Source organism: Mustelus asterias, chromosome 8, assembly GCF_964213995.1.
Source record: "Mustelus asterias chromosome 8, sMusAst1.hap1.1, whole genome shotgun sequence".
Lineage (NCBI taxonomy): Eukaryota > Metazoa > Chordata > Chondrichthyes > Carcharhiniformes > Triakidae > Mustelus > Mustelus asterias.
In genome coordinates, this window is record NC_135808.1 from 48,780,293 (window position 1) to 48,807,935 (window position 27,643).

The window sequence follows — 27,643 nt, forward strand, 5'->3', positions numbered from 1 at the left end:
TGCCTGTGACTAGTGGTGTTCCGCAGGGCTCTGTATTGGGACCTCTGCTGTTTGTGATTTATATAAACGATCTGGAAGAAGGAGTAACTGGGGTGATCAGTAAGTTTGCGGACGACACGAAAATGGCTGGACTTGCAGATAGTGAGGAACATTGTCAGAGGCTACAGAAGGATATAGATAGGCTGGAAATTTGGGCAAAGAAATGGCAGATGGAGTTCAATCCAGATAAATGCGAAGTAATGCATTTTGGTAGAACTAACGTAGTGGGGAGCTCTACAATAAATGGCAGAACCATAAAGGGTGTCGATACGCAGAGGGACCTGGGTGTGCAAGTCCACAGATCCTTGAAGGTGACGTCACAGGTGGAGAAGGTAGTGAATAAGGCATATGGCATGCTTGCCTTTATAGGACGGGGCATAGAGTATAAAAGTTGGGGTCTGATATTGCAGTTGTATAGAACGTTGGTTCGGCCGCATTTGGAATACTGCGCCCAGATCTGGTCGCCACACTACCAGAAGGACGTGGAGGCTTTAGAGAAAGTGCAGAAGAGGTTTACCAGGATGTTGCCTAGTATGGAGGGGCTTAGTTATGAGGAGAGACAGGGTAAACTTGGGTTGCTCTCACTGGAAAGACGGAGGATGAGGGGTGACCTAATAGAGGTGTATTAAATTATGAAAGGCATAGATAGGGTGAACGGTGGGAAGCTTTTTCCCAGGTTAGTGGTGACGTTCACGAGGGGTCATGGGTTCAAGGTGAAGGGGGGGAGGTTTAACACGGATATCAGAAGGACGTATTTTACACAGAGGGAATGCGCTGCCGGGCAAGGTGGTGGAGGCAGACACACTGGGAACGTTTAAGACTTATCTAGATAGCCACATGAAAGGAGTGGGAATGGAGGGATACAAAAGAATGGTCTAGTTTGTCCAGGGAGCGGCACGGGCTTGGAGGGCCGAAGGGCCTGTTCCTGTGCTGTATTGTTCTTTGTTCTTTGTAAAATCTTTCCAGTAAGACCTGACATTGTCCCTTTGTGTGGATAGAGTGTGAAATGAAACAGTTTCTCTTCCTTAACCCTAATGACAAGATACCTTACTGAATGTCTTCTTGGCTATTGCTGTCGATAATCTCGCCAATGCCCAGGAGTTGACAAAGGTAAAGTGAACTATCTGCTTTCTATCAACCAGAACAAACTGGGTAACAGAGACACTATTATACAGAATGCATACGGTACAGAATGCATGCGGTATAGAATCCATACTGCACAGAATCCATTCGGTACAGAATCCATGCAATACAGATTACAATCTGTACAGAATAAACTGCAGAGAATCCATACAGTAAAGATTACATAAAGTACAGATTGCATATATTACAGATTATGAAATGTACACATGACAGGCAATACAGATTACAAACTGTACAGATTACAAACTGTAGATTACAGACTCTACAGAATCCATGCTGCACAGAATCCATAGAATTCATAATCCATACAGTGCAGATTACATTCTGTACAGAATCCATACTGTACAGATTGCATACAGTACAGAATCAATACAGTATAGAATCCACGCAGTACAAAATCTATGCAGTGCAAATTACAAACTGTACAGAATACAAACTGTACAAAATCCATACTATAAAGATTACATATAGATTACATACACTACAGATTACAAAATGTACAAATTACAAACTGTACAGATTACATACAATACAGATTGCATCCAGTACAGACTCCACACGGCAGGCAGAATGTGAGGCACTGTGCAAATTCTATACCATGCAGTAGTAATGGAATATTGTACAGATCCCCATGGAATGTGTAAGCAAGAGAGTCCGGAACAAAGGGCTCTATTTCCTGAAAGTGGGCTTTTCATCTTGGAGTTTGCTGAGCTATTTTGTTGATTGATCGAGTGATTATTTTAAAAGTTTTGTATCCCACTTTGCCAATTGTATTGAACACCCAACAGGTTACAGTACTAGCGGGAAACCAGTGCCTGGTGGGAATGAGTGGGACCCTGGTCCATGTGTAGCTTTGTGTGTCCGCTGCACATACACTGCACCAGCTTATCCTTCATGGGACTGATTCCTGTGGGAATTGCTCTAAGGTTCTCCTTGTTCAGTGTCAGCCAACTCAGCTCAGTGCTTCCCCTAGTAGTCAGGATGCAAGAATGATGCTGGCAGGAGAAGCGTATTGGCCAATAACATTCAGCAGCAAACATTTATTTTTACTCGGATTAGAATCTGTTGTTATTGATACAAATCTGCCTTATTCAAGAATTCATCATCAGTTGCTGCTTCTGAGTGTCACTCCAGAAACCTTAGGAAGTAACCTGCTGACAAGCTGCAGAATGAAACTGACAGACCGACACTGCCAGAGGGTCAGTACTGAGGGAGTGCTGCACAGTCAGAGGGTCAGTACTGAGGGAGTGCTGCACTGTCAGGGGGTCGGTACTGAGGGGAGTGCTGCACTGTCAGAGGGTCAGTACTGAGGGAGTGCTGTACTGTCAGAGGATCAGTACTGAGGGAGTGCCGCATTGTCAGAGGGTAAGTATTGAGGGAGTGCTGCATTGTCAGAGGATCAGTACTGAGGGAGTGCTGCACTGTAAGAGGGTCAGTACTGAGGGAGTGCTGCACTGTCAGAGGGTCAGTACTGAGGGAGTGCTGCACTGTCAGAGGGTCAGTACTGAGGGAGTGCTGCACTGTCAGAGGGTCAGTACTGAGGGAGTGCTGCACTGTCAGAGGGTCAGTACTGAGGGAGTGTTGCACTGTCAGAGGGTCAGTACTGAGGGAGTGCTGCACTGTCAGAGGGTCAGTACTGAGGGAGTGATGCACTGTGAGAGAGTCAGTACTGAGGGAGTGCTGCACTGTCAGAGGGTCAGTACTGAGGGAGTGCTGCACTGTCTGAGTGTCAGTACTGAGGGAGTGCTGCACTGTCAGAGGGTCAGTACTGAGGGAGTGCTGCACTGTCTGAGTGTCAGTACTGAGGGAGTGCTGCTTTGTTGGAAATGCCATCTGTCAGATGAGATATTAAATGGAGGTCCTGCCCACCATTTTCAGGTAGATTAAAATGATCCCATGGCAGTATTGGGAATAAGATACTCCAAATGTGGAAATATTCCCCATGAAGCTGAATATTTATTTTAATTCCGAAAACAAATGATTTGGTCATTACCACAATACTGTTAGTGGGATCTTGCTGCGCCAGACATGGCTGCCACATTTCCTACTGCACATTTACTGCAGTAATCTGAAGTAATCACACTTCAGAGACGTGTCATTGGCTGAAAAGTTCATTTGTACATTCTGAGGATTTAAGAGGAATATCAGTTCTGTCTGGATGAACAAGCATTACTGTCTCGGCCGCGAATGTTCAGAATCCTGGGGATTGAAGGCGTCTCGAAGTTTTGTATACATATTGGAATGACTGGGTGTTTTCAATCTCTCCCCAAGGAGGAGCAGGAAGAGGAGGAAGCCATAAACCAGAAGCACGCATTGCAGAAAGCGAAGGAGGTCAGCCCCATGTCAGCCCCAGGCTTCCCCTCTGCAGAGTAAGTGGACACAACACATTTACCAGCAAAGCTGGAGTCTAGTTTAATTGGACACGTGGATTCAGAGAGGGTTGGCGAGAGGATTTCTAACATTCCTTTAAATCCCGACCAATGTTCCAGTCTCAAACCTCACCAACTCGGAATTGGACAAGGCGATGGGACATTGTTAACTGATGGCACACTGGGTTCTTCCAAGCCTTCCGATTGGAAGAGGGCAGCCAACTGAGAGAAGACAAGCAACCCCACAGATTGGAGGCAGAGGGAACGAATATATTGTGGCAAAAAGCAATTTAATTCATCCCAACTTAGTCAGACGTAGGAACAACTTGTAGATTGTCAATGCTTAGAGCCAAGTAAATGATGGGAGAGAACATATAAGGATCTAAAGAAAAATATGTGCATGCGTGAGAGAGAGAGTGTGTGCATGCGAGAGAGAGTGTGTGCATGCGAGCGAGAGTGTGTGCATGCAAGAGTGTGTGCATGTGAGAGAGTGTGCATGTGAGAGAGATAGTGTGCATGCGAGAGAGAGAGAGAGTGTGCATGGAGGGAGAGAGCGTGTGCCTGTGAGAGAGAGTGTGTGCATACAAGAGAGAGTGTGTGCATGCGAGAGAGAGTGTGTGCATGTGAGAGTTTGCATGAGAGAGAAAGTGTGTGCATGTGAGAGAGAGAGTGCATGAGAGAGAGAGTGGATGAGAGAGAGTGCATGTGAGAGAGAGTGTGTGCTTGTGTGTGTGTGAGAGACAATGCATGTGAGAGAGTGTATCTGCAGGTGAGAGTGGGAGAGAGAATGTGTCCATGTGTGAGAGAGAGTGCATGAGAGAGAGAGTGTATGAGAGAGAGGGTGCATGGGAGAGAGAGTGCATGGGAGAGAGAGAGAGTGCATGAGAGAGAGGGAAAGTGTGCATGTGTGAGAGAGAGTGTGTGTGCTTGTGTGCGAGAATGTGCATGTGTGGAAGAGTGCGTGCATGCGAGAGAGAGTGTGTGCATGCAAGAGTGTGTGCATGTGAGAGAGAGAGTGTGCATGTGAGAGAGAGAGTGTGCATGTGAGAGAGAGTATGCATGTGAGAGAGAGAGTGTGCATGTGAGAGAGACAGTGTGCATGCGAGAGAGAGAGAGAGTGTGCATGGAGGGAGAGCGCGTGTGCCTGTGAGAGAGAGTGTGTGCATACAAGAAAGAATGTGTGCATGCGAGAGAGAGTGTGTGCATGTGAGAGAGAGAGAGTGTGTGCATGAGAGAGTTTGCATGAGAGAGAAAGTGTGTGCATGTGAAAAAGAGAGTGCATGAGAGAGAGAGTGCATGTGAGAGAGAGTGTGTGCTTGTGTGTGTGTGAGAGAGAGTGCATGTGAGAGAGTGTATCTGCAGGTGAGAGTGGGAGAGAGAATGTGTCCATGTGTGAGGGAGAATAGAATGTGTGTGCATAAGAGAGAGAGAGTGTGCATGAGAGAGAGTATGTGCACAAGAGAGAGAGTGTGTGCACGAGAGAGAGAGTGCATGAGAGAGAGAGTGTGTGAGAGAGAGGGTGCATGGGAGAGAGGGTGCATGGGAGAGAGAGTGCATGGGAGAGAGAGAGAGTGCATTAGAGAGAGGGAAAGTGTGCATGTGTGAGAGAGAGTGTGTGTGCTTGTGTGCGAGAATGTGCATGTGTGGAAGAGAGTGTGCATGCGAGAGAGAGTGTGTGCGTGCGAGAGAGAGTGTGCATGTGAGAGAGAGAGTATGCATGTGAGAGAGTGTGCATGTGAGAGAGTGTGCATGTGAGAGAGACAGTGTACATGCGAGAGAGAGAGAGAGTGTGCATGGAGGGAGAGCGCGTGTGCCTGTGAGAGAGAGTGTGTGCATACAAGAGAGAGTGTGTGCATGCGAGAGAGAGTGTGTGCATGTGAGAGAGAGAGAGTGTGTGCATGAGAGAGTTTGCATGAGAGAGAAAGTGTGTGCATGTGAGAGAGAGAGTGCATGAGAGAGAGAGTGGATGAGAGAGAGTGCATGTGAGAGAGAGTGTGTGCTTGTGTGTGTGTGAGAGACAATGCATGTGAGAGAGTGTATCTGCAGGTGAGAGTGGGAGAGAGAATGTGTCCATGTGTGAGAGAGAATAGAATGTGTGTGCATAAGAGAGAGAGAGTGTGCATGAGAGTGTGTGCACAAGAGAGAGAGTGTGTGCACGAGAGAGAGAGTGCATGAGAGAGAGAGTGTATGAGAGAGAGGGTGCATGGGAGAGAGAGTGCATGGGAGAGAGAGTGCATGGGAGAGAGAGAGGGTGCATGAGAGAGAGGGAAAGTGTGCATGTGTGAGAGAGAGTGTGTGTGCTTGTGTGCGAGAATGTGCATGTGTGGAAGAGAGTACATGTGGCAGAAAGAGTGTGTGCATGTGAGAGAGTGAGAGAATGTGCAAGTGACAGAGAGAGTGTGCATGTGAGAGAGAGAGTGTGCATGTGAGAGAGAGAGTGTACATGTGAGAGAGAGAGTGTGCATGTGAGAGAGAGAGAGAGTGTGCATGTGAGAGAGAGAGAGAGAGTGCGCATGTAAGAGAGAGAGTGTGCATGAGAGAGAGAGAGTGTGCACGTGAGAGAGAGTGTGCATGTCAGCGAGAGTGTGCATGTGAGAGAGAGAGAGTGTGCATGAGAGAGAGTGAGTGTGCATGAGAGAGAGCGAGTGTGCATGAGAGAGAGCGAGTGTGCATGAGAGAGAGCGAGTGTGCATGTGAGAGAGAGAGTGTGCATGTGAGAGAGAGAGAGTGTGCATGTGAGAGAGAGAGAGTGTGCATGTGAGAGAGAGTGTGCATGTGAGAGGGAGAGTGTGCATGTGAGAGGGAGAGTGTGCATGTGAGAGGGAGAGTGTGCATGTGAGAGGGAGAGTGTGCATGTGAGAGGGAGAGTGTGCATGTGAGAGGGAGAATGTGCATGTGAGAGAGTGTGCATGTGAGAGAGTGTGTGCATGTGAGAGAGAGTGTGTGCATGTGAGAGTGTGCATGTGAGAGAGAGTGCACGTGAGAAAGAGAGCACGCACGTGAGAGAGACAGTGCATGTGAGAGAGAGAGTGTGCATGTGAGAGAGAGTGTGCATGTGAGAGAGTGTGCACATGTGAGAGAGAGAGTGCACGTGAGAGAGAGGGAGTGCATGTGAGAGAGAAAGTGTGCATGTGAGAAAGAGAGTGTGTGTACATTAGAGAGAGAAAGTGTGTGTGCACGAGAGAGAGAGTGTGGACATGTGAGTATGTTTGCGTGTAAGAGAGAATGTGTACGTTTGTGAGAGAAAGAGAGCGTGCAAGTGAGAGTGTGCACGTGAGAGAGTGTGTGCACGTGAGAGAGTGTGCACATGAGAGAGAGAGTGCATGTGAGAGTGTGTGCATGTGAGAGTGTGTGCATGTGAGAGTGGTGTGCATGTGTGAGAGAGTGTGCATGTGAGAGAGAGCGTGCACGTGAGAAAGAGAGTGTGCATGTGAGAGAGACTGCATGTGAGAGAGAGTGTGCATGTGAGAGAGTGTGCACGTGTGAGAGAGAGAGTGGGCTTGTGAAAGAGAGTACATGTGGCAGAAAGAGAGTGTGCACGTGAGAAAGAGAGCACGCACGTGAGAGAGACAGTGCATGTGAGAGAGAGAGTGTGCATGTGAGAGAGTGTGCACGTGTGAAAGAGAGAGTGTGCATGCGAGAGAGAGTACATGTGGCAGAAAGAGTGTGTGCATGTGAGAGAGAGAGAGAATGCGCATGTGAGAGAGTGTGCATGTGAGAGAGAGAGTGTGTATGTGAGAGAGAGAGTGTGTATGTGAGAGAGAGAGTGTGCATGTGAGAGAGAGAGTGTGTATGTGAGAGAGAAAGTGTGCATGTGAGAAAGAGAGTGTGTGTGCATTAGAGAGAGAAAGTGTTTGTGCATGAGAGAGAGAGTGTGGACATGTGAGTATGTTTGTGTGTAAGAGAGAATGTGTACGTGTGTGAGAGAAAGACAGCGTGCATGTGAGAGAGCGTGTGCACGTGAGAGAGTGTGTGCATGTGAGAGAGTGTGCACATGAGAGAGAGTGCACCTGAGAGAGAGTGCACGTGAGAGAGTGCACGTGAGAGAGTGTGCACATGAGAGAGTGTGTGTGTATGAGAGTGTGCATGTGAGAGAGAGTGTGTGCATGTGAGAGTGAGTGTGTGCATGTGAGAGAGAGTGTGTGCATGTGAGAGTGAGAGAATGTGCAAGTGACAGAGAGAGAGTGTGCATGTGAGAGAGAGAGTGTGCATGTGAGAGAGAGTGTGTGCATGTGAGAGAGAGAGTGTGCATGTGAGAGAGAGAGAGAGTGCATGTGAGAGAGAGATAATGCATGTGAGAGAGGGAGAGAGTGTGCATGTGAGAAAGATTGTGCATGTGAGAGAGAGTGTGCATGTGAGAGAGAGTGCATGTGAGAGATAGTGTGCATGTGAGAGAGAAAGTGTGCACGTGAGAAAGAGAGCGCGCAGGTGAGAGAGACAGTGCACGTGAGAGAGAGAGTGTGCATGTGAGAGAGAGTGTGCATGTGAGAGAGAGTGTGCACGTGAGAGAGAGTGTGTGCACGTGAGAGAGAGTGTGCACGTGAGAGAGAGTGTGTGCATGTGAGAGAGAGTGTGTGCACGTGAGAGAGAGCGTGTGCACGTGAGGGAGAGTGTGTGCACGTGAGAGTGTGTGCACGTGAGAGAGAGAGTGTGCATGTGAGAGAGGGAGTGTGCATCTGAGAAAGAGAGTGCGCATGTGAGAGAGTGTGTGCACGTGAGAGAGAGTGCACATGAGCGAGTGCACCTGAGAGAGTGCACGTGAGAGAGTGCACGTGAGAGTGTGCACGTGAGAGAGTGTGTGTGTATGTGAGAGTGTGCATGTGAGAGAGTGTGTGCATGTGAGAGAGAGAGTGTGCATGTGAGAGAGAGTGTGCACATGCAAGAGAGAGTGTGCATGCGAGAGAGAGAGTGTGCATGTGAGGGAGAGTGTGTGCATGAAAGAGAGAGTTTGCATTTGAGAGAACGTGTGTGCATGTGAGAGAGAGTGTGTGCATGTGAGAGAGTGTATGTACATGTGAGAGAGAGTGTGTGCATGTGAGAGAGAGTGTGTGCATGTGAGAGAGTGTGGATTAGGGACAGTGCATGTGAGAGAGAGTGTGTGCCTGTGTGTGTGAGAGAGAGTGCATGTGAGAGAGTGTGTCTGCAGGTGAGAGTGGGAGAGAAAGTGTGTGCATGTGTGAGAGTGTGTGTGCATGAGAGAGAGTATGCATGAGAGAGAGAGAGTGTGTGCACAAGAGAGAGAGTGTGTGCACGAGTGAGAGCATGAGAGAGAGAGAGAGAGAGAGTGCATGGGAGAGAGAGATAGAGTGCACGAGAGAGAGAGAGTGCATGAGAGAGAGAGTGTGTGGGCGAGAGAGTGCATGTGAGAGAGAGAGGGAAACTGCATGTGTGAAAGAGTGTGTGTGCTTCTGTGAGAGAATGTGCATGTGTGAGAGAAAGAGTCTGCGCATGTGAGAGGGAGAGTGTGTATGTGAGAGAGAGTGTGCATTTGTGAGAGAGTACATGTGGCAGAAAGAGTGTGTGCATGTGAGAGAGTGAGAGAATGTGCAAGTGACAGAGAAAGAGTGTGCATGTGAGTGAGAGTGTGAATGTGAGAGAGAGAGTGTGCATGTGAGAGAGAGAGTGTGCATGTGAGAGAGAGAGTGTGCATGTGAGAGAGAGAGTGTGCATGTGAGAGAGTGAGTGTGCATGTGAGAGAGAGAGTGTGCATGCGAGAGAGAGAGAGAGTGCATGTGAGAGAGAGAGAACATAAGAACATAAGAACATAAGAAATAGGAGCAGGAGTAGGCCATCTAGCCCCTCGAGCCTGCCCCGCCATTCAATAAGATCATGGCTGATCTGACGTGGATCAGTACCACTTACCCGCCTGATCCCCATAACCCTTAATTCCCTTACCGCTCAGGAATCCATCCATCCGCGCTTTAAACATATTCAGCGAGGTAGCCTCTACCACCTCAGTGGGCAGAGAATTCCAGAGATTCACCACCCTCTGGGAGAAGAAGTTCCTCCTCAACTCTGTCTTAAACCGACCCCCCTTTATTTTGAGGCTGTGTCCTCTAGTTTTAACTTCCTTACTAAGTGGAAAGAATCTCTCCGCCTCCACCCTATCCAGCCCCCGCATTATCTTATAAGTCTCCATAAGATCCCCCCTCATCCTTCTAAACTCCAACGAGTACAAACCCAATCTCCTCAGCCTCTCCTCATAATCCAAACCCCTCATCTCCGGTATCAACCTGGTGAACCTTCTCTGCACTCCCTCCAATGCCAATATATCCTTCCTCATATAAGGGGACCAATACTGCACACAGTATTCCAGCTGCGGCCTCACCAATGCCCTGTACAGGTGCATCAAGACATCCCTGCTTTTATATTCTATCCCCCTCGCAATATAGGCCAACATCCCATTTGCCTTCTTGATCACCTGTTGTACCTGCAGACTGGGCTTTTGCGTCTCATGCACAAGGACCCCCAGGTCCCTTTGCACGGTAGCATGTTTAAATTTGTTTCCATTGAGATAGTAATCCCATTTGTTATTATTTCCTCCAAAGTGTATAACCTTGCATTTCTCAACGTTATACTCCATTTGCCATATCCTCGCCCACTCACTCAGCCTGTCCAAATCTCTCTGCAGATCTTCTCCGTCCTCCACACGATTCACTTTTCCACTTATCTTTGTGTCGTCTGCAAACTTCGTTACCCTACACTCCGTCCCCTCCTCCAGATCATCTATATAAATGGTAAACAGTTGCGGCCCGAGTACCGATCCCTGCGGCACGCCACTAGTTACCTTCCTCCAACCGGAAAAACACCCATTTATTCCGACTCTTTGCTTCCTGTCGGATAGCCAGTCCCCAATCCACTTTAACACACTACCCCCAACTCCGTGTGCCCTAATCTTCTTCAGCAGCCTTTTATGGGGCACCTTATCAAACGCCTTTTGGAAATCCAAAAACACCGCATCCACCGGTTCTCCTCCATCAACCGCCCTCGTCACATCTTCATAAAAATCCAACATGTTCGTCAAGCACGACTTTCCCCTCATGAATCCATGCTGCGTCTGATTGATCGAACCATTTCTATCCAGATGCCCTGCTATCTCCTCTTTAATAATGGATTCCAGCATTTTCCCTACTACAGACGTTAAGCTGACCGGCCTATAGTTACCCGCCTTTTGTCTCCTTCCTTTTTTAAACAGCGGCGTAACATTAGCCGTTTTCCAATCAACCGGCACTACCCCAGAATGCAACGAGTTTTGATAAATAATCACTAACGCATCCACTATTACCTCTGACATTTCTTTCAATACCCTGGGATGCATTCCATCCGGACCCGGGGACTTGTCCACCTTCAGTCCCATTAGTCTACCCAGCACTGCCTCTCTGGTAACATTAATCGTATTAAGTATTTCTCCTGCTGCCAACCCTCTATCGTTAATATTTGGCAAACTATTTGTGTCCTCCACCGTGAAGACCGACACAAAAAACTTATTTAAAGACTCAGCCATATCCTCATTTCCCACTATTAACTCCCCCCTCTCGTCCTCCAAGGGTCCAACATTCACTCTAGCCACTCTATTCCTTTTTATATATTTATAAAAACTTTTACTATCATTTTTTATATTAATTGCTAGCCTCGCTTCATAGTCTATCCTTCCTTTCTTTATCGCTTTCTTAGTCTCTCTTTGTTGTTTCTTAAATTTTTCCCAATCACTTGTTTCTCCACTATTTTTGGCCACTCTGTACGCAGCTGTTTTTATTTTAATACTCTCCTTTATTTCCTTCGTTATCCACGGCTGGTTCTCCCTTTTCTTACAATCCTTGTTTTTTGCTGGAATATATTTTTGCTGAGAACTGAAAAGGATCTCCTTAAAAATCCTCCACTGTTCCTCAGCTATCCTACCTGCCAGCCTGCTCTCCCAGTCTACCTTAGCCAATTCATCCCTCATCCTATCATATTTCCCTCTGTTCAAACAGAGGACACTGGTTTGAGACCAAACTTTCTCCTCTTCCATCTGAATCAGAAATTCGACCATATTGTGGTCACTAGACCCAAGAGGGTCCTTCACAATAAGATCCTTAATTCTACCGACCTCGTTACACAATACCAGAGAGTGCATGTGAGAGAGGGAGAGAGTGTGCATGTGAGAAAGATTGTGCATGTGAGAGAGTGTGCATGTGAGAGAGAGTGTGCATGTGAGAGAGAAAGTGTGCATGTGAGAGAGAGAGTGTGCATGTGAGAGTGAGTGTGTGCATGTGAGAGTGAGTGTGTGCATGTGAGAGTGAGTGTGTGCATGTGAGAGAGTGTGTGCATGTGAGAGAGTGTGTGCATGTGAGAGAGAGTGTGTGCATGTGAGAGAGAGTGTGTGCATGTGAGAGAGAGTGTGTGCATGTGAGAGTGTGTGCATGTGAGAGTGTGTGCATGTGAGAGTGTGTGCATGTGAGAGTGGGGTGCATGTGTGAGAGAGTGTGCATGTGAGAGAGAGCGTGCACGTGAGAAAGAGAGCATGCACGTGAGAGAGACAGTGCATGTGAGAGAGAGAGTGTGCATGTGAAAGAGAGTGTGCACATGAGAGAGAGTGGGTGCACGTGAGAGAGAGTGTGCGCACGTGAGAGAGAGTGTGCGCACGTGAGAGAGAGTGTGCGCACGTGAGAGAGAGTGTGCACACGTGAGAGAGAGTGTGTGCACGTGAGAGAGTGTGTGCACCTGAGGGAGAGAGTGTGCACGTGAGAGAGAGTGTGTGCACGTGAGAGTGTGTGCATGTGAGAGAGTGTGCATGTGAGAAAGAGAGTGCGCATGTGAGAGACAGTGCATGTGAGAAAGAGATGTGCATGTGAGAGAGAGAGTGTGCATGTGAGAGTGAGTGTGTGCATGTGAGAGTGAGTGTGTGCATGTGAGAGTGAGTGTGTGCATGTGAGAGTGAGTGTGTGCATGTGAGAGTGAGTGTGTGCATGTGAGAGAGAGTGTGTGCATGTGAGAGAGAGTGTGTGCATGTGAGAGAGAGTGTGTGCGTGTGAGCGTGTGTGCATGTGAGAGTGTGTGCATGTGAGAGAGAGTGTGTGCACGTGAGAGAGAGCGTGTGCACGTGAGAGAGAGTGTGTGCACGTGAGAGTGTGTGCACGTGAGAGAGAGAGTGTGCATGTGAGAGAGGGAGTGTGCATCTGAGAAAGAGAGTGCGCATGTGAGAGAGTGTGTGCACGTGAGAGAGAGTGCACATGAGCGAGTGCACCTGAGAGAGTGCACGTGAGAGAGTGCACGTGAGAGTGTGCACGTGAGAGAGTGTGTGTGTATGTGAGAGTGTGCATGTGAGAGAGTGTGTGCATGTGAGAGAGAGAGTGTGCATGTGAGAGAGAGTGTGCACATGCAAGAGAGAGTGTGCATGCGAGAGAGAGAGTGTGCATGTGAGGGAGAGTGTGTGCATGAAAGAGAGAGTTTGCATTTGAGAGAACGTGTGTGCATGTGAGAGAGAGTGTGTGCATGTGAGAGAGTGTATGTACATGTGAGAGAGAGTGTGTGCATGTGAGAGAGAGTGTGTGCATGTGAGAGAGTGTGGATTAGGGACAGTGCATGTGAGAGAGAGTGTGTGCCTGTGTGTGTGAGAGAGAGTGCATGTGAGAGAGTGTGTCTGCAGGTGAGAGTGGGAGAGAAAGTGTGTGCATGTGTGAGAGTGTGTGTGCATGAGAGAGAGTATGCATGAGAGAGAGAGAGTGTGTGCACAAGAGAGAGAGTGTGTGCACGAGTGAGAGCATGAGAGAGAGAGAGAGAGAGAGTGCATGGGAGAGAGAGATAGAGTGCACGAGAGAGAGAGAGTGCATGAGAGAGAGAGTGTGTGGGCGAGAGAGTGCATGTGAGAGAGAGAGGGAAACTGCATGTGTGAAAGAGTGTGTGTGCTTCTGTGAGAGAATGTGCATGTGTGAGAGAAAGAGTCTGCGCATGTGAGAGGGAGAGTGTGTATGTGAGAGAGAGTGTGCATTTGTGAGAGAGTACATGTGGCAGAAAGAGTGTGTGCATGTGAGAGAGTGAGAGAATGTGCAAGTGACAGAGAAAGAGTGTGCATGTGAGTGAGAGTGTGAATGTGAGAGAGAGAGTGTGCATGTGAGAGAGAGAGTGTGCATGTGAGAGAGAGAGTGTGCATGTGAGAGAGAGAGTGTGCATGTGAGAGAGTGAGTGTGCATGTGAGAGAGAGAGTGTGCATGCGAGAGAGAGAGAGAGTGCATGTGAGAGAGAGAGAACATAAGAACATAAGAACATAAGAAATAGGAGCAGGAGTAGGCCATCTAGCCCCTCGAGCCTGCCCCGCCATTCAATAAGATCATGGCTGATCTGACGTGGATCAGTACCACTTACCCGCCTGATCCCCATAACCCTTAATTCCCTTACCGCTCAGGAATCCATCCATCCGCGCTTTAAACATATTCAGCGAGGTAGCCTCTACCACCTCAGTGGGCAGAGAATTCCAGAGATTCACCACCCTCTGGGAGAAGAAGTTCCTCCTCAACTCTGTCTTAAACCGACCCCCCTTTATTTTGAGGCTGTGTCCTCTAGTTTTAACTTCCTTACTAAGTGGAAAGAATCTCTCCGCCTCCACCCTATCCAGCCCCCGCATTATCTTATAAGTCTCCATAAGATCCCCCCTCATCCTTCTAAACTCCAACGAGTACAAACCCAATCTCCTCAGCCTCTCCTCATAATCCAAACCCCTCATCTCCGGTATCAACCTGGTGAACCTTCTCTGCACTCCCTCCAATGCCAATATATCCTTCCTCATATAAGGGGACCAATACTGCACACAGTATTCCAGCTGCGGCCTCACCAATGCCCTGTACAGGTGCATCAAGACATCCCTGCTTTTATATTCTATCCCCCTCGCAATATAGGCCAACATCCCATTTGCCTTCTTGATCACCTGTTGTACCTGCAGACTGGGCTTTTGCGTCTCATGCACAAGGACCCCCAGGTCCCTTTGCACGGTAGCATGTTTAAATTTGTTTCCATTGAGATAGTAATCCCATTTGTTATTATTTCCTCCAAAGTGTATAACCTTGCATTTCTCAACGTTATACTCCATTTGCCATATCCTCGCCCACTCACTCAGCCTGTCCAAATCTCTCTGCAGATCTTCTCCGTCCTCCACACGATTCACTTTTCCACTTATCTTTGTGTCGTCTGCAAACTTCGTTACCCTACACTCCGTCCCCTCCTCCAGATCATCTATATAAATGGTAAACAGTTGCGGCCCGAGTACCGATCCCTGCGGCACGCCACTAGTTACCTTCCTCCAACCGGAAAAACACCCATTTATTCCGACTCTTTGCTTCCTGTCGGATAGCCAGTCCCCAATCCACTTTAACACACTACCCCCAACTCCGTGTGCCCTAATCTTCTTCAGCAGCCTTTTATGGGGCACCTTATCAAACGCCTTTTGGAAATCCAAAAACACCGCATCCACCGGTTCTCCTCCATCAACCGCCCTCGTCACATCTTCATAAAAATCCAACATGTTCGTCAAGCACGACTTTCCCCTCATGAATCCATGCTGCGTCTGATTGATCGAACCATTTCTATCCAGATGCCCTGCTATCTCCTCTTTAATAATGGATTCCAGCATTTTCCCTACTACAGACGTTAAGCTGACCGGCCTATAGTTACCCGCCTTTTGTCTCCTTCCTTTTTTAAACAGCGGCGTAACATTAGCCGTTTTCCAATCAACCGGCACTACCCCAGAATGCAACGAGTTTTGATAAATAATCACTAACGCATCCACTATTACCTCTGACATTTCTTTCAATACCCTGGGATGCATTCCATCCGGACCCGGGGACTTGTCCACCTTCAGTCCCATTAGTCTACCCAGCACTGCCTCTCTGGTAACATTAATCGTATTAAGTATTTCTCCTGCTGCCAACCCTCTATCGTTAATATTTGGCAAACTATTTGTGTCCTCCACCGTGAAGACCGACACAAAAAACTTATTTAAAGACTCAGCCATATCCTCATTTCCCACTATTAACTCCCCCCTCTCGTCCTCCAAGGGTCCAACATTCACTCTAGCCACTCTATTCCTTTTTATATATTTATAAAAACTTTTACTATCATTTTTTATATTAATTGCTAGCCTCGCTTCATAGTCTATCCTTCCTTTCTTTATCGCTTTCTTAGTCTCTCTTTGTTGTTTCTTAAATTTTTCCCAATCACTTGTTTCTCCACTATTTTTGGCCACTCTGTACGCAGCTGTTTTTATTTTAATACTCTCCTTTATTTCCTTCGTTATCCACGGCTGGTTCTCCCTTTTCTTACAATCCTTGTTTTTTGCTGGAATATATTTTTGCTGAGAACTGAAAAGGATCTCCTTAAAAATCCTCCACTGTTCCTCAGCTATCCTACCTGCCAGCCTGCTCTCCCAGTCTACCTTAGCCAATTCATCCCTCATCCTATCATATTTCCCTCTGTTCAAACAGAGGACACTGGTTTGAGACCAAACTTTCTCCTCTTCCATCTGAATCAGAAATTCGACCATATTGTGGTCACTAGACCCAAGAGGGTCCTTCACAATAAGATCCTTAATTCTACCGACCTCGTTACACAATACCAGAGAGTGCATGTGAGAGAGGGAGAGAGTGTGCATGTGAGAAAGATTGTGCATGTGAGAGAGTGTGCATGTGAGAGAGAGTGTGCATGTGAGAGAGAAAGTGTGCATGTGAGAGAGAGAGTGTGCATGTGAGAGTGAGTGTGTGCATGTGAGAGTGAGTGTGTGCATGTGAGAGTGAGTGTGTGCATGTGAGAGAGTGTGTGCATGTGAGAGAGTGTGTGCATGTGAGAGAGAGTGTGTGCATGTGAGAGAGAGTGTGTGCATGTGAGAGAGAGTGTGTGCATGTGAGAGTGTGTGCATGTGAGAGTGTGTGCATGTGAGAGTGTGTGCATGTGAGAGTGGGGTGCATGTGTGAGAGAGTGTGCATGTGAGAGAGAGCGTGCACGTGAGAAAGAGAGCATGCACGTGAGAGAGACAGTGCATGTGAGAGAGAGAGTGTGCATGTGAAAGAGAGTGTGCACATGAGAGAGAGTGGGTGCACGTGAGAGAGAGTGTGCGCACGTGAGAGAGAGTGTGCGCACGTGAGAGAGAGTGTGCGCACGTGAGAGAGAGTGTGCACACGTGAGAGAGAGTGTGTGCACGTGAGAGAGTGTGTGCACCTGAGGGAGAGAGTGTGCACGTGAGAGAGAGTGTGTGCACGTGAGAGTGTGTGCATGTGAGAGAGTGTGCATGTGAGAAAGAGAGTGCGCATGTGAGAGACAGTGCATGTGAGAAAGAGATGTGCATGTGAGAGAGAGAGTGTGCATGTGAGAGTGAGTGTGTGCATGTGAGAGTGAGTGTGTGCATGTGAGAGTGAGTGTGTGCATGTGAGAGTGAGTGTGTGCATGTGAGAGTGAGTGTGTGCATGTGAGAGAGAGTGTGTGCATGTGAGAGAGAGTGTGTGCATGTGAGAGAGAGTGTGTGCGTGTGAGCGTGTGTGCATGTGAGAGTGTGTGCATGTGAGAGTGCGTGCATGTGAGAGTGTGTGCATGTGAGAGTGGTGTGCATGTGTGAGAGAGTGTGCATGTGAGAGAGAGTGTGCATGTGAGAGAGAGTGTGCACATGCGAGAGAGAGTGTGCATTCGAGAGAGAGTGTGTGCATGTGAGGGAGAGTGTGTGCATGAAAGAGAGAGTTTGCATTTGAGAGAACGTGTGTGCATGTGAGAGAGAGTGTGTGCATGTGAGAGAGTGTATGTACATGTGAAAGAGTGTATGTGCATGTGAGAGAGAGAGAGAGTGCATGAGAGAGAGTGTGGATTAGGGACAGTGCATGTGAGAGAGAGTGTGTGCCTGTGTGTGTGAGAGAGAGTGCATGTGAGAGAGTGTGTCTGCAGGTGAGAGTGGGAGAGAAAGTGTGTGCATGTGTGAGAGTGTGTGTGCATGAGAGAGAGTATGCATGAGAGAGAGAGAGAGTGTGCACAAGAGAGAGAGTGTGTGCACGAGAGAGAGCATGAGAGAGAGAGTGCATGGGAGAGAGAGATAGAGTGCACGAGAGAGAGAGAGAGTGCATGAGAGAGAGAGTGTATGGGAGAGAGAGATAGAGTGCACGAGAGAGAGAGAGAGTGCATGAGAGAGAGAGTGTATGGGAGAGAGTGTGCACGTGAGAGAGAGTGTGTGCACGTGAGAGTGTGTGCATGTGAGAGAGTGTACATGTGAGAAAGAGAGTGCGCATGTGAGAGACAGTGCATGTGAGAAAGAGAGTGTGCATGTGAGAGAGAGAGTGTGCATGTGAGAGTGAGTGTGTGCATGTGAGAGTGAGTGTGTGCATGTGAGAGAGAGTGTGTGCATGTGAGAGAGTGTGTGCATGTGAGAGAGAGTGTGTACATGTGAGAGAGAGTGTGTGCGTGTGAGCGTGTGTGCATGTGAGAGTGTGTGCATGTGAGAGTGTGTGCATGTGAGAGTGTGTGCATGTGAGAGTGGTGTGCATGTGTGAGAGAGTGTGCATGTGAGAGAGAGCGTGCACGTGAGAAAGAGAGCACGCACGTGAGAGAGACAGTGCATGTGAGAGAGAGAGTGTGCATGTGAGAGAGAGTGTGCACGTGAGAGAGAGTGGGTGCACGTGAGAGAGAGTGTGCACACGTGAGAGAGAGTGTGTGCACGTGAGAGAGAGTGTGTGCACCTGAGGGAGAGAGTGTGCACGTGAGAGAGAGTGTGTGCACGTGAGAGTGTGTGCATGTGAGAGAGTGTGCATGTGAGAAAGAGAGTGCGCATGTGAGAGACAGTGCATGTGAGAAAGAGAGTGTGCATGTGAGAGAGAGAGTGTGCATGTGAGAGTGAGTGTGTGCATGTGAGAGTGAGTGTGTGCATGTGAGAGTGAGTGTGTGCATGTGAGAGTGAGTGTGTGCATGTGAGAGAGAGTGTGTGCATGTGAGAGAGAGTGTGTGCATGTGAGAGAGAGTGTGTGCGTGTGAGCGTGTGTGCATGTGAGAGTGTGTGCATGTGAGAGTGCGTGCATGTGAGAGTGTGTGCATGTGAGAGTGGTGTGCATGTGTGAGAGAGTGTGCATGTGAGAGAGAGTGTGCATGTGAGAGAGAGTGTGCACATGCGAGAGAGAGTGTGCATTCGAGAGAGAGTGTGTGCATGTGAGGGAGAGTGTGTGCATGAAAGAGAGAGTTTGCATTTGAGAGAACGTGTGTGCATGTGAGAGAGAGTGTGTGCATGTGAGAGAGTGTATGTACATGTGAAAGAGTGTATGTGCATGTGAGAGAGAGAGTGCATGAGAGAGAGTGTGGATTAGGGACAGTGCATGTGAGAGAGAGTGTGTGCCTGTGTGTGTGAGAGAGAGTGCATGTGAGAGAGTGTGTCTGCAGGTGAGAGTGGGAGAGAAAGTGTGTGCATGTGTGAGAGTGTGTGTGCATGAGAGAGAGTATGCATGAGAGAGAGAGAGAGTGTGCACAAGAGAGAGAGTGTGTGCACGAGAGAGAGCATGAGAGAGAGAGTGCATGGGAGAGAGAGATAGAGTGCACGAGAGAGAGAGAGAGTGCATGAGAGAGAGTGTATGGGAGAGAGAGATAGAGTGCACGAGAGAGAGAGAGAGAGAGTGCATGAGAGAGAGAGAGTGTATGGGAGAGAGAGTGCATGTGAGAGAGAGAGGGAAACTGCATGTGTGAAAGAGTGTGTGTGCTTCTGTGAGAGAATGTGCATGTGTGAGAGAAAGAGTCTGCGCATGTGAGAGGGAGAGTGTGTATGTGAGAGAGAGTGTGCATTTGTGAGAGAGTACATGTGGCAGAAAGAGTGTGTGCATGTGAGAGAGTGAGAGAATGTGCAAGTGACAGAGAGAGAGTGTGCATGTGAGTGAGAGTGTGAATGTGAGAGAGAGAGTGTGCATGTGAGAAAGAGAGTGTGCATGTGAGAGAGAGTGTGCATGTGAGAGAGAGGGTGTGCATGTGAGAGAGTGAGTGTGCATGCGAGAGAGAGAGTGTGCATGCGAGAGAGAGAGAGAGTGCATGTGAGAGAGGGAGAGAGTGTGCATGTGAGAAAGATTGTGCATGTGAGAGAGTGTGCATGTGAGAGAGAGTGTGCATGTGAGAGAGAAAGTGTGCATGTGAGAGAGAGAGTGTGCATGTGAGAGTGAGTGTGTGCATGTGAGAGTGAGTGTGTGCATGTGGGAGAGAGTGTGCGCACGTGAGAGAGAGTGTGTGCACGTGAGAGTGTGTGCACCTGAGGGAGAGAGTGTGCACGTGAGAGAGAGTGTGTGCACGTGAGAGTGTGTGCATGTGAGAGAGTGTACATGTGAGAAAGAGAGTGCGCATGTGAGAGACAGTGCATGTGAGAAAGAGAGTGTGCATTGAGAGAGAGAGTGTGCATGTGAGAGTGAGTGTGTGCATGTGAGAGTGAGTGTGTGCATGTGAGAGAGAGTGCGTGCATGTGAGAGAGTGTGTGCATGTGAGAGAGAGTGTGTACATGTGAGAGAGAGTGTGTGCGTGTGAGCGTGTGTGCATGTGAGAGTGTGTGCATGTGAGAGTGTGTGCATGTGAGAGTGTGTGCATGTGAGAGTGGTGTGCATGTGTGAGAGAGTGTGCATGTGAGAGAGAGCGTGCACGTGAGAAAGAGAGCACGCACGTGAGAGAGACAGTGCATGTGAGAGAGAGAGTGCGCATGTGAGAGAGAGTGTGCACGTGAGAGAGAGTGGGTGCACGTGAGAGAGAGTGGGTGCACGTGAGAGAGAGTGTGCGCACGTGAGAGAGAGTGTGTGCACGTGAGAGAGAGTGTGTGCACCTGAGGGAGAGAGTGTGCACGTGAGAGAGAGTGTGTGCACGTGAGAATGTGTGCATGTGAGAGAGTGTGCATGTGAGAAAGAGAGTGCGCATGTGAGAGACAGTGCATGTGAGAAAGAGAGTGCGCATGTGAGAGAGAGTGTGCATGTGAGAGAGATTGTGCATGTGAGAGAGAGAGTGTGCATGTGAGAGCTACAGTGCACGTGAGAGAGTGTGCATGTGAGAGAGTGTGCATGTGAGAGAGAAAGTGTGCATGTGAGAGAGAGAGTGTGCATGTGAGAGTGAGTGTGTGCATGTGAGAGAGTGTGTGCATGTGTGAGAGAGTGTGTGCATGTGAGAGAGAGTGTGTGCATGTGAGAGAGTGTGTGTGCATGTGAGAGAGTGTGCATGTGAGAGTGTGTGCATGTGAGAGTGTGCATGTGAGAGAGAATGTGCACGTGAGTGTGTGCATGTGAGAGTGTGTGCATGTGAGAGAGTGTGCAAGTGAGAGAGAGCGTGCACGTGAGAAAGAGAGCACGCACGTGAGAGAGAGTGCATGTGAGAGAGAGAGTGTGCATGTGAGAGAGAGTGTGCATGTGAGAGAGAGTGTGCATGTGAGAGAGAGTGTGCACGTGAGAGATAGTGGGTGCACGTGAGAGAGTGTGTGCACGTGAGAGTGTGTGCACGTGAGAGAGAGTGTGTGCACCTGAGGGAGAGAGTGTGCACGTGAGAGAGAGTGTGTGCACGTGAGAGTGTGTGCATGTGAGAGAGTGTCCATGTGAGAAAGAGAGTGCGCAGGTGAGAGAGACAGCGCATGTGAGAGAGTGCGCATGTGAGAGAGAGTGTGCATGTGAGAGAGAGAGTGTGCATGTGAGAGAGAGTGTGCATGTGAGAGCTACAGTGCACGTGAGAGAGTGTGCACGTGAAAGAGAGTGTGCATGTGAGAGAGAGTGTGCATGTGAGAGAGAGTGTGTGCATGTGAGAGAGAGAGTGCATGTGAGTGAGAGTGCATGTGAGAGAGTGTGTGCATGTGAGAGAGAGTGCATGTGAGAGAGAGTGTGCATGTGAGAGAGAGTGTGCATGTGAGAGAGAGTGTGCATGTGAGAGAGAGTGTGTGCATGTGAGAGAGAGAGTGTGCATGTGAGAGAGAGAGTGCATGTGAGTGAGAGTGCATGTGAGAGAGAGTGTGCATGTGAGAGAGTGTGGATGTGAGAGAGAGAGTGTGCATGTGAGAGAGAGAGTGTGCATGTGAGAGAGAGTGTGTGCATGTGAGAGAGTGTGCATGTGAGAGAGAGAGTGTGCATGTGAGAGAGTGTGCATGTGAGAGAGTGTGCATGTGAGAGAGTGTGTGCATGTGAGAGAGAGTGTTCATGTGAGAGAGTGCGCACGTGAGAGAGACAGTGCATGTGAGAGAGAGAGTGTGCATGTGAGAGAGAGAGTGCATGTGAGTGAGAGTGCATGTGAGAGAGAGTGTGCATGTGAGAGAGTGTGGATGTGAGAGAGAGAGTGTGCATGTGAGAGAGAGAGTGTGCATGTGAGAGAGAGTGTGTGCATGTGAGAGAGAGAGTGCATGTGAGTGAGAGTGCATGTGAGAGAGAGTGTGCTTGTGAGAGAGAGTGCATGTGAGAGAGAGTGTGCATGTGAGAGAGAGTGTGCATGTGAGAGAGAGTGTGCACGTGAGAGAGTGTGTGCACGTGAGAGTGTGTGCACGTGAGAGAGAGTGTGTGCACCTGAGGGAGAGAGTGTGCACGTGAGAGAGAGTGTGTGCACGTGAGAGTGTGTGCATGTGAGAGAGTGTCCATGTGAGAAAGAGAGTGCGCAGGTGAGAGAGACAGCGCATGTGAGAAAGAGAGTGCGCATGTGAGAGAGAGTGTGCATGTGAGAGAGAGAGTGTGCATGTGAGAGAGAGTGTGCATGTGAGAGCTACAGTGCACGTGAGAGAGTGTGCACGTGAAAGAGAGTGTGCATGTGAGAGAGAGTGTGCATGTGAGAGAGAGTGTGTGCATGTGAGAGAGAGAGTGCATGTGAGTGAGAGTGCATGTGAGAGAGTGTGTGCATGTGAGAGAGAGTGCATGTGAGAGAGAGTGTGCATGTGAGAGAGAGTGTGCATGTGAGAGAGTGTGCATGTGAGAGAGAGCGTGTGCATGTGAGAGAGAGAGTGTGCATGTGAGAGAGTGTGCATGTGAGAGAGTGTGCATGTGAGAGAGTGTGTGCATGTGAGAGAGAGTGTTCATGTGAGAAAGAGAGTGCGCATGTGAGAGAGACAGTGCATGTGAGAGAGAGAGTGTGCATGTGAGAGAGAGAGTGCATGTGAGTGAGAGTGCATGTGAGAGAGAGTGTGCATGTGAGAGAGTGTGGATGTGAGAGAGAGAGTGTGCATGTGAGAGAGAGAGTGTGCATGTGAGAGAGAGTGTGTGCATGTGAGAGAGAGAGTGCATGTGAGTGAGAGTGCATGTGAGAGAGAGTGTGCTTGTGAGAGAGAGTGCATGTGAGAGAGAGTGTGCATGTGAGAGAGAGTGTGCATGTGAGAGAGAGTGTGCATGTGAGAGAGAGTGTGCATGTGAGAGTGTGTGTATGTGAGAGAGAGTGTGTGCATGTGAGAGAGAGAGTGTGCATGTGAGAGAGTGTGCATGTGAGAGAGTGTGCATGTGAGAGAGTGTGTGCATGTGAGAGAGAGTGTTCATGTGAGAAAGAGAGTGCGCATGTGAGAGAGACAGTGCATGTGAGAGAGAGAGTGTGCATGTGAGAGAGGGTGTGCATGTGAGAGAGATTGTGCATGTGAGAGAGAGAGTGTGCATGTGAGAGCTACAGTGCACGTGAGAGAGTGTGCATGTGAGAGAGTGTGCATGTGAGAGAGAAAGTGTGCATGTGAGAGAGAGAGTGTGCATGTGAGAGTGAGTGTGTGCATGTGAGAGAGTGTGTGCATGTGTGAGAGAGTGTGTGCATGTGAGAGAGAGTGTGTGCATGTGAGAGAGAGTGTGTGCATGTGAGAGAGTGTGTGCATGTGAGAGAGTGTGCATGTGAGAGTGTGTGCATGTGAGAGTGTGCATGTGAGAGAGAATGTGCACGTGAGTGTGTGCATGTGAGAGTGTGTGCATGTGAGAGAGTGTGCAAGTGAGAGAGAGCGTGCACGTGAGAAAGAGAGCACGCACGTGAGAGAGAGTGCATGTGAGAGAGAGAGTGTGCATGTGAGAGAGAGTGTGCATGTGAGAGAGAGTGTGCATGTGAGAGAGAGTGTGCACGTGAGAGATAGTGGGTGCACGTGAGAGAGTGTGTGCACGTGAGAGTGTGTGCATGTGAGAGAGAGAGTGTGCATGTGAGAGAGAGTGTGTGCAGGTGTGCATGTGAGAGAGAGTGTTCATGTGAGTGAGAGTGCATGTGAGAGAGAGTGTGCTTGTGAGAGAGAGTGCATGTGAGAGAGAGTGTGCATGTGAGAGAGAGTGTGCATGTGAGAGAGAGTGTGCATGTGAGAGAGAGTGTGCATGTGAGAGTGTGTGTATGTGAGAGAGAGTGTGTGCATGTGAGAGAGAGAGTGTGCATGTGAGAGAGTGCATGTGAGAGAGTGTGCATGTGAGAGAGTGTGTGCATGTGAGAGAGATTGTTCATGTGAGAAAGAGAGTGCGCATGTGAGAGAGACAGTGCATGTGAGAGAGAGAGTGTGCATGTGAGAGAGGGTGTGCATGTGAGACAGACCGTGCACGTGAGAGAGAGTGTGTGCACATGAGAGAGAGTGTGCACGTGTGAGAGAGAGAGTGTGCTTGTGAAAGAGAGAGTATGCATTTGTGAGAGAGTGCATGTGGCAGAAAGAGTGTGTGCATGTGAGAGAGAGAGAGAATGCGCATGTGAGAGAAAGAGAGTGTGCACGTGAGAGAGAGTGTGTATGTGAGAGAGAGTGAGCACGTGAGAGAGAGGGAGTGCATGTGAGAGAGAAAGTGTGCATGTGAGAAAGAGTTTGTGTGCATTAGAGAGAGAAAGTGTGTGTGCATGGGAGAGAGAGTGTGCATGTGAGAGTGAGACTGTGTGCACATGTGAGAGTGTGTGTTTGCGTGTAAGAGAGAATGTGTGCATGTGTGAGAGAGAGAGAGCGTGCACGTGAGAGAGAGTGTGCATGTGTGAGAGAGCGCATGTGAGAGAGTGCACTTGAGAGGGTGCACGTGAGAGTGTGCACGTGAGAGAGAGAGTGTGCACGTGAGAGAGAAAGTGTGCATGTGATAGAGAGAGTGTGCATGTGAGAATGAGTGTGTGCATGTGAGGGTGAGTGTGCATGTGAGAGTGTGTGCATGTGAGAGTGTGTGCATGTGAGTGTGTGCATGTGAGAGTGTATGCATGTGAGAGAGTGTGCATGTGAGAGAGTGTGCATGTGAGAGTGTGTGCATGTGAGAGTGTGTGCATGTGAGAGTGTGTGCATGTGAGAGTGTGTGCATGTGAGTGTGTGTGCATGTGAGAGTGGTGTGCATGTGTGAGAGAGTGTGCATGTGAGAGAGAGTGTGCACGTGAGAAAGAGAGTGTGCATGTGAAAGAGACAGTGCATGTGAGAGAGAGAGTGTGCATGTGAGAGAGTGTGTGCACGTGAGAGAGAGTGTGTGGACGTGAGAGAGAGTGTGCACGTGAATGAGAGTGTGCACGTGAGATAGAGTGTGCTTGTGAGAGAGAAAGTGCATGTGATAGAGAGAGTGTGCATGTGAGAATGAGTGTGTGCATGTGAGAGTGAGTGTGTGTATGTGAGAGAGGGTGTGTGCATGTGAGAGTGTGCATGTGAGAGTGTGTGCATGTGAGTGCGTGCATGTGAGAGTGTATGCATGTGAGAGAGTGTGCATGTGAGAGTGTGTGCATGTGAGAGTGTGCATGTGTGAGAGTGTGCATGTGAGAGTGTGTGCATGTGTGAGTGTGTGCATGTGTGAGTGTGTGCATTTGTGAGTGTGTGCATGTGAGAGTGTGTGCATGTGAGTGTGTGTGCATGTGAGAGTGGTGTGCATGTGTGAGAGAGTGTGCATGTGAGAGAGAGTGTGCACCTGAGAAAGAGAGCGCGCATGTGAAAGAGACAGTGCATGTGAGAGAGAGAGTGTGCATGTGAGAGAGAGTGCGCATGTGAGAGAGAGTGTGCACGTGCGAGAGAGTGTGTGGACGTGAGAGAGATTGTGTGGACGTGAGAGAGAGTGTGTGCACGTGAGAGTGTGTGCACCTGAGGGAGAGAGTGTGCACGTGAGAGAGACTGTGTGCACATGTGAGAGTGTGTGTTTGCGTGTAAGAGAGAATGTGTGCATGTGTGAGAGAGAGAGAGCGTGCACGTGAGAGAGAGTGTGCATGTGTGAGAGAGCGCATGTGAGAGAGTGCACTTGAGAGGGTGCACGTGAGAGTGTGCACGTGAGAGAGAGAGTGTGCACGTGAGAGAGAAAGTGTGCATGTGATAGAGAGAGTGTGCATGTGAGAATGAGTGTGTGCATGTGAGGGTGAGTGTGCATGTGAGAGTGTGTGCATGTGAGAGTGTGTGCATGTGAGTGTGTGCATGTGAGAGTGTATGCATGTGAGAGAGTGTGCATGTGAGAGAGTGTGCATGTGAGAGTGTGTGCATGTGAGAGTGTGTGCATGTGAGAGTGTGTGCATGTGAGAGTGTGTGCATGTGAGTGTGTGTGCATGTGAGAGTGGTGTGCATGTGTGAGAGAGTGTGCATGTGAGAGAGAGTGTGCACGTGAGAAAGAGAGTGTGCATGTGAAAGAGACAGTGCATGTGAGAGAGAGAGTGTGCATGTGAGAGAGTGTGTGCACGTGAGAGAGAGTGTGTGGACGTGAGAGAGAGTGTGCACGTGAATGAGAGTGTGCACGTGAGATAGAGTGTGCTTGTGAGAGAGAAAGTGCATGTGATAGAGAGAGTGTGCATGTGAGAATGAGTGTGTGCATGTGAGAGTGAGTGTGTGTATGTGAGAGAGGGTGTGTGCATGTGAGAGTGTGCATGTGAGAGTGTGTGCATATGAGTGCGTGCATGTGAGAGTGTATGCATGTGAGAGAGTGTGCATGTGAGAGTGTGTGCATGTGAGAGTGTGCATGTGTGAGAGTGTGCATGTGAGAGTGTGTGCATGTGTGAGTGTGTGCATGTGTGAGTGTGTGCATGTGTGAGTGTGTGCATGTGAGAGTGTGTGCATGTGAGTGTGTGTGCATGTGAGAGTGGTGTGCATGTGTGAGAGAGTGTGCATGTGAGAGAGAGTGTGCACCTGAGAAAGAGAGCGCGCATGTGAAAGAGACAGTGCATGTGAGAGAGAGAGTGTGCATGTGAGAGAGAGTGCGCATGTGAGAGAGAGTGTGCACGTGCGAGAGAGTGTGTGGACGTGAGAGAGATTGTGTGGACGTGAGAGAGAGTGTGTGCACGTGAGAGTGTGTGCACCTGAGGGAGAGAGTGTGCACGTGAGAGAGAGTGTGTGCACGTGAGAGTGTGTGCATGTGAGAGAGTGTACATGTGAGAAAGAGAGTGCGCATGTGAGAGACAGTGCATGTGAGAAAGAGAGTGTGCATGTGAGAGAGAGTGTGTGCATGTGAGAGAGAGAGTGTGCATGTGAGAGTGAGTGAGTGCATGTGAGAGTGAGTGGGTGCATGTGAGAGAGAGTGTGTGCATGTGAGAGAGTGTGTGCATGTGAGAGAGAGTGTGTACATGTGAGAGAGAGTGTGTGCGTGTGAGCGTGTGTGCATGTGAGAGTGTGTGAATGTGAGAGTGTGTGCATGTGAGAGTGTGTGCATGTGAGAGTGGTGTGCATGTGTGAGAGAGTGTGCATGTGACAGAGAGCGTGCACGTGAGAAAGAGAGCACGCACATGAGAGAGACAGTGCATGTGAGAGAGAGAGTGTGCATGTGAGAGAGAGTGTGCACGTGAGAGAGAGTGGGTGCACGTGAGAGAGAGTGCGCACGTGAGAGAGAGTGTGTGCACGTGAGAGAGAGTGTGTGCACGTGGGAGTGTGTGCATGTGAGAGTGTGTGCATGTGAGAGTGTGTGCATGTGAGAGAGTGTGCATGTGAGAAGGAGAGTGCGCATGTGAGAGAGAGTGTGCATGTGAGAGAGAGAGATAGTGCATGTGAGAGAGAGAGTGTGCATGTGAGAGAGAGTGTGCATGTGAGAGCTACAGTGCACGTGAGAGAGTGTGCATGTGAGAGAGTGTGCATGTGAGAGAGAAAGGGTGCATGTGAGAGAGAGAGTGTGCATGTGAGAGTGAGTGTGTGCATGTGAGAGAGAGTGTGTGCATGTGAGAGAGAGTGTGTGCATGTGAGAGAGAGTGTGTGCATGTGAGAGAGTGTGTGCGTGTGAGCGTGTGTGCATGTGAGAGTGGTGTGCATGTGTGAGAGAGTG

At 49.0% G+C, this 27,643-nt stretch overlaps 1 protein-coding gene across 1 annotated transcript in view; it reads left to right on the plus strand.

Moving 5' to 3' along the window:
- The window catches only part of LOC144497727 (putative voltage-dependent R-type calcium channel subunit alpha-1E), a 319,684-nt gene that overhangs the window by 138,116 nt on the left and 153,925 nt on the right, over window positions 1–27,643 (plus strand). Inside the window, exons 17-18 of the mRNA XM_078219167.1 lie at window positions 1,082–1,149; window positions 3,454–3,551. Of these exons, the coding sequence (XP_078075293.1) occupies window positions 1,082–1,149; window positions 3,454–3,551 (166 nt within the window). The remainder of the gene's footprint in view (window positions 1–1,081; window positions 1,150–3,453; window positions 3,552–27,643) is intronic.